The 5,989-nt window shown below is 32.6% G+C and overlaps 1 protein-coding gene across 1 annotated transcript; it reads left to right on the forward strand.

The window, feature by feature from the left end:
• The first annotated feature begins 449 nt into the window (after positions 1-449).
• On the forward strand, positions 450-5,632 carry LOC148942271 (uncharacterized). Its single transcript, XM_089103034.1, has 4 exons — positions 450-707; positions 1,582-1,752; positions 3,587-4,152; positions 4,399-5,632. The coding sequence occupies exons 1-4, from the start codon at positions 638-640 to the stop codon at positions 4,645-4,647; spliced, it is 1,056 nt and encodes a 351-aa protein (XP_088959160.1). The 5' UTR covers positions 450-637; the 3' UTR covers positions 4,648-5,632.
• The last annotated feature ends 357 nt before the right edge of the window (positions 5,633-5,989 follow it).

Genomic DNA, 5,989 nt, shown 5'->3' on the forward strand with positions numbered 1-5,989 from the left:
ACCTAAACAATTGATTGATTTTTCAGAATTTTTAGACAAATGTTACATTTTAGTGGATATTAAAAAACTACAGATTTATCTTTCTGGAAATACTTTTTAAATTTCTTCAATTTCACTAGACTTGAATTTTAAATTTCTTTAGAAGGTAATTATTTAATTTTCAATAATTTTTTTGATTGATAAATACAATGCTGTTACATAATATCGTTTTCCATCTAGTTTTATATTTATTGTCGCATTCTTGAAGCCCTAAAATGAAGAACAGCTAGATTTATCCTCTTGGAAAAACATAATGGCATATGCATAATAGGCCTACACTTTGTTGTGTTTTAAGCAATAAAACCATGAATAAAGCTTTCATTGCAGGAGTTGAAACAATTTTTTTTAAATAGTTACTTTAAAAAGGTAAGTTTTTTAATTTTTGCACCCTTTTGACTGCTGAAGGACTTGAGTCTGACCTTTCAACTGTATTAAGATAAGATATTCTTTGCAGTGGTTTAAAGTCATTACTAGTCATCAATCATTATATCTTTTGTATTTTAGGACTCTCCAGACTAAAATCTGTGTTGTATCCAGGTGTTGATGATAGTATAATACTTCTCATAATTGGCATTGACTCCGTTGTCCAAGATCTTTCATGGACTTGCCACAAATTCTTAAAATTGCTGATCTCATCACAGTTTCTGAGGATTCTTTCATTAAAAACGGTAATTATATACATTTAAATTTTCTTTTACAGCATGAAATAAAAGCTACTTTACCCTATAAAATAATCGTCCCTTTTTTTTAATTTCTCATTAAGTGGTCCTAAGAAAAAAAAAATGTAACTGCATATATTTTTTGATCTAACGATTAAGAGCTGAGGGGTGATAAAAGTGGCTTCTTTGTGCCACAAGATTTATTTTAATTCAGATTATTAGCTTTTATTTTTTAATTTTGGTGAGTCAAGTAATCATCCCGTAGAGAATTTTTCTGTCAATCTTCTCACCTGTGCGAGTATGATGAACGATACATTACTACCAAATCAGGGGTAGTCCTGGGGCTTCAGATAGGAATATCAAGTCATAAGACGTGTAAGAAAGGAATAATGCTTGTAGAATTTAGCTGTTAAATTTTTGGAGAATATATTTTTTATTTTATTGTTTTGGAACTAATGCAGAAACCCCCGTGATTGTTTGGTTGTGATTCTTTGAGATTGTTAAGCTGTAAAATCTTTATTTTTTTATTTTATATTTTCATTCAATTTTTTTTATTGAGTACGTTATCCTAAATTTACACTTATCTAGCTGTTAGTTCTATGTTATGTATTTTTTTTTTTTTTTAAGAATTTCAGTTTTTCGTTTGTTATATGTTAATGAATTTCGTTGTCTGTTTAAGGTTTTTATTTTGATTTATAAAAATCAGATTTAAAAATAATTTTAGAAAAAACATGTATAGCCTATAAATATAATTTTATGTATGTATATAATGTCTATATTTACATTTTTACGCATAACTGCAAAGAAAAAGCAGTAGCATTTGTTTAGTATGTTTTACGATTAAAATTTTTATATGTCTGTTTAATTTAAATTTTTTTTTTAGAATTTGAAGACGCTTTACCATGTGACCTTAAGAAGCCCTTTCATTTTCCAAACCATCTTTTGTCACCAAAACGTGAAGATGTTCCCTTGCTCAATTTGCCTAGTATTTCAGGACCATGTAGATTTGAAGACGACACCCAGGAATTGCAACCCAAATGTTCTAACAATGAAGGTATATCTGAAACTTTGTATTTTTGTTGATTGATATGTATTGGATGTTACTTTATTGGACAAAAACAGGAGAATAGGGACTTAATCTTAAGAAGGAAACTTTTGTTTCATCTTTTTCCAATGTGCAGGCGTTGGCCAAACCGCTTTTGCAGTCTTTAATGAACAAAGTAGTTTTGCAGGTTTTATTATTTTCAAAAAGCTTGATAATAAGCCTTAAAACTATATATGTATATAACTTTTATGATCCATTTTTATAGTTTATATTTCTCTTTAAATTAAGAGATAAAGAAATAAATCTTTCTATTATTTTAATTCCAAGGTGAATTTCAAAGAAGCAGAAAATCGACTGCTATTAGCTGAACTGCCTACCAGAAATTTTTAATGTAGAATATTATTTTACTGCAAACTCTAGGTTCAAATAAAAATACTGAATTCATTTTGTGCAGATGAAGTCAAAAGTTTTTTTGCCTATTTAGGAGCGAGTTATTCAAAATATTTCGCTAGAAGAAGTTTAGTCTTTTTGTCTGTTGTTTTAAATATTTAGCTTGAAGACCATAGCGAGGCTCATTGGATTAAAAAAGGATGAAAGTCATGTTTTCCTCAGAGAGATGAATCCTTTTAATACAAAGTGAAAAACGATGACAAAAAAAATCGAAACGAACAATCAGAGCCTAGCCGAAAAATGTATACCAAACAAACGTGTTGTCTGCATGTAAATACACGATGATGAGCTCTTACTAGTTCTGTTTTCAATCACCTGTGAACAGTTTTCAGTCACAGCTAAATATTGTTCTATTTAACAATTCGCTTATAGCCGATGAACAGTGAACTAAAACAACGTATTTATTGTTCACAGTTCAATAGAAATTTTGAACCTAAAATATGTGCGTGTCTCTATGAAAAAAAAAAAAGAATAGCACAGCAAATAAATCTGCTCATAAGGTACTCCAGCCTGACTCTTTGTTACAAAGTAATTTTTTAAACTATTCAAAAGTACCTAAATGCTGATGACGGTGTCACGATGTGCGACCGAAATATCCGGAATTTGCATTTTCTATTGAAATGATTTATCCCTATTTGAATAGTTATTTGTAAGACCTGAGGAAACTGTGCCTTGCGTTTTTTTTTTTAATCCAAAGCCTTGTATCTACCCAAAAATTTCAAACTTTAAAATTTTATGTTCATTCTTTTAGCTCTCTCTCTCTCTCTCTCTCTCTCTCTCTCTCTCTATCTATCTCTCTCTATCTGTCTTTCTCTCCTAATCTCTATATCTCTATCTCTCTCTCTCTCTCTCTCCCACTATCTCTTTCTCTCCCTCTCCCTGTCTCTCTCTCCCTCTTTCTCTCTCTCTCCCTCTCTCTCTCTCCCTCTCTATCTCTATCTCTCTCTCTCACTCTCTCTCTCTCTCACTCTCACCCACACTCTCTCTCTCTCTCCCCCCTCTCTCTCTCTCTTTCTCTCTCTCTCTTTCTTTCTCTCTCTCTCTCTCTTTGTCACAATAATTACTGATATTTGCGGTAATCTCCATCAATTATCGTTTGATTTGCACCAATGTATACTTTTTGATCTTTTAAGGTATCTTTTTTGCTCTTTATTTGTATAATAATAAATAGTTTTCAAGGATTGTACGAGTATCATCATGAGCGAGAGAAGATTAAATAAAAATAGAATTAATTGTCTAATTGAAACCTACTGAAAGGTATATTCCAGTGTTTTTTTCTGTTTTCAAATCTTTAGACTTTAAAAAAGTTTGGAAAGATGTGTATTTTTTTCAGTTTTAAGAGTTTTGATTTTATGTGTGATTCGGTTAACTCTTTAGACTTTTAAACTTTTAGGTCACTTTTCACCACACATATCTGGACTTCACCTAAAGGGAAATACGTCACTAGTTGTTTCAAAGAATCCATCCACAAGCAGTTTTTTAATTTCGTCTGCATCAGAATCTGAAGGAAAAGGCTTAGAGTATCAGAAAACAGGTTTGAAAAGTCACCTTCAAAGCAAAAAGTATGAAAAATTGAAAAGATATCAAATAACTCATAAAAAGAAAAAGACATATAAATGTGAGGTATGTGATAAGACCTTTTCTCGAATGCACACTTTTAAAGTACACAAAAGAGTACATACGGGTAATAAGCCGTTTAAGTGTGAAGTCTGTGATAAAACTTTTTCTCAAACATCAACTTTGTATACCCATACAAGAGTGCATAAAGGTGAGAAACAATTTAAGTGTAATTTTTGTGACAAAACCTTTTCTACAGCATCAAGTTTAAACACCCATCAGAGAGTGCATACGGGTGAGAATCCGTTTAAGTGTGAAGTTTGCGAAAAAACCTTTTCTATAGCATCAAGTTTAAACACCCATAAGAGAGTGCATACAGGTGAGAAGCCGTATAATTGTGATGTTTGTGACCCAACCTTTTCGCAAGCATCATAATTGGATACCCATAAAAGAGTGCATACGGGTGACAAACCGTTTAAGTGTGACGTTTGAGACAAAACCTTTTCTAAAGCATCAAATTTCAACACCCATAAAAGAGTGCATACGGGTGAAAAACCGTTTAAGTGTGATGTTTGGGACCAAACCTTTTCTACAGCATCAAGTTTAAACACCCATAAGAGAGTGCATACGGGTGAGAAGCCGTTTAAGTGTGATGTTTGCGACCAAACCTTTTCTATAGCATCAAGTTTAAACACCCATAAGAGAGTGCATACGGGTGAGAAGCCGTTTAAGTGTGATGTTTGTGACCAAACCTTTTCTCAAGCATCAAATTTGAACACCCATAGAAGAGTGCATACGGATAAAAAACCTTTTAAGTGTAATGTTTGTGACAAAACCTTTTCTCTAGCATCACATTTGAACATCCATCAAAGAATGCATACGAGTGAGAAACTGTAAATTTGATGTACGTGACCGAATCTTATCTTGAGCAGAAAATTTAGTTGCGTAACTAAAAAATTAGTTGCAGCGAAGTTATCCTTCATCTGTAAAACGTAAGCTAACCACCTTCAGCTTTATTTCATTAAAGCCATAGTCATTGAAACCAAACTACATTTTTTACGCAGTTCATTGTTCGATACAAAATAATACAAACGAGAATGAAGAACTATCAATTGACTAGTCTGCTAGAAAACAATAAGATGATCCATCTCCGATGCATCGAAGCTCTTGAACCATCTCCATTTCAGGGTCACACTTGACAACGGTCGTTACAATGGGTTCTAGTGTCCTAATCCAAGTTCTAACACTTATCTTAGAATTCCTCAAAACTTCTCTCACTTGCCAAAAAGACTTTCAATACCTTGATTATTCTACTTTTAAAGCTTCACTGGATCCAACATCCTTAATAATAATACTGCCATTTTTCCTTAGGGAAAGAAAAGAAAACCTTAGGGATAGAAAATACAAAGATAGTGCGTTCCACTGCTCAAGTGGAATATAATATGCAGGTAAAATAAGAAAAATATATATGCTGGTATTTTAGAACACGTGATTATGAAACGTTCGTCTATTTTAACGTTTATTTAGTTTGAATAAGTGGTAAAAGCGTGTGAAACAGACCTTTACACCTTTGGTGTAGAAGACGGTAGCAAAAGACTTAGGACTGAGATGGAAGCGCTCATAATTCCATAGAAAAGGGAGGAACAATACTTCGTTTCATATGTACAAGAGGGATGAATCCAGACCCTGCAATGTAGTGGCGTCAACTGTGGGGAGAGGGCAAATGGTCCCTCGATTTTTTGCCCCAACCACCAAATTACAAATTGAATTTTTTTTTGGTATTTTCATTGAAAATGCCATTTTGGTATTTTCACTGAAAAAAATTACAAATTTGCCCCCCCCCCCTAGATTTTGAAAGATAAATTTTATCCCCCCCTCCCATAAAAGAGCACCAAAGAGGGCATATGAGTGAGTAGACAGTTACATGTTATGTGTGTTTTTCGCAAGTTTGCAGTTTTAATACATATCAAAGACTGCGTACAGGTGAGGAACCTTTCATATGTGATATGTGTAGTAAAACTTTCCTGATTTTAGCAACAGGAGTTTAGGAAGATTGTTTTATCCTCAGTTGTTTGTGGTTATTATTTTCACAACCAATTAGTACATCAAATGAGTTTTACTCAATGTTTTTTTGAAATTTTGATACTAATAGATATACCAAACGAATCGGATTTTCATGCTGATTTTAAATATGTAATATTCATTAAGTTTAATCTTACCCAATAAAGGCTACGAGCCT

This window comes from Artemia sp. Qi Xiang Cuo, chromosome 17, assembly GCF_049724085.1.
Source record: "Artemia sp. Qi Xiang Cuo chromosome 17, ASM4972408v1, whole genome shotgun sequence".
NCBI lineage: Eukaryota > Metazoa > Arthropoda > Branchiopoda > Anostraca > Artemiidae > Artemia > Artemia sp. Qi Xiang Cuo.

What these genes read in the sequence shown, in the direction of transcription:
- LOC148942271 (XM_089103034.1), top strand. Translation starts at nt 638, where the DNA reads ATGGACTTGCCACAAATTCTTAAAATTGCTGATCTCATCACAGTTTCT. An exon ending in CAAATGTTCTAACAATGAAG is followed by an intron (nt 1,753 to 3,586) that starts GTATATCTGAAA and finishes TTAAACTTTTAG; the next exon opens with GTCACTTTTCACCACACATA. An exon ending in AGAAGCCGTATAATTGTGAT is followed by an intron (nt 4,153 to 4,398) that starts GTTTGTGACCCA and finishes AAGCCGTTTAAG; the next exon opens with TGTGATGTTTGCGACCAAAC.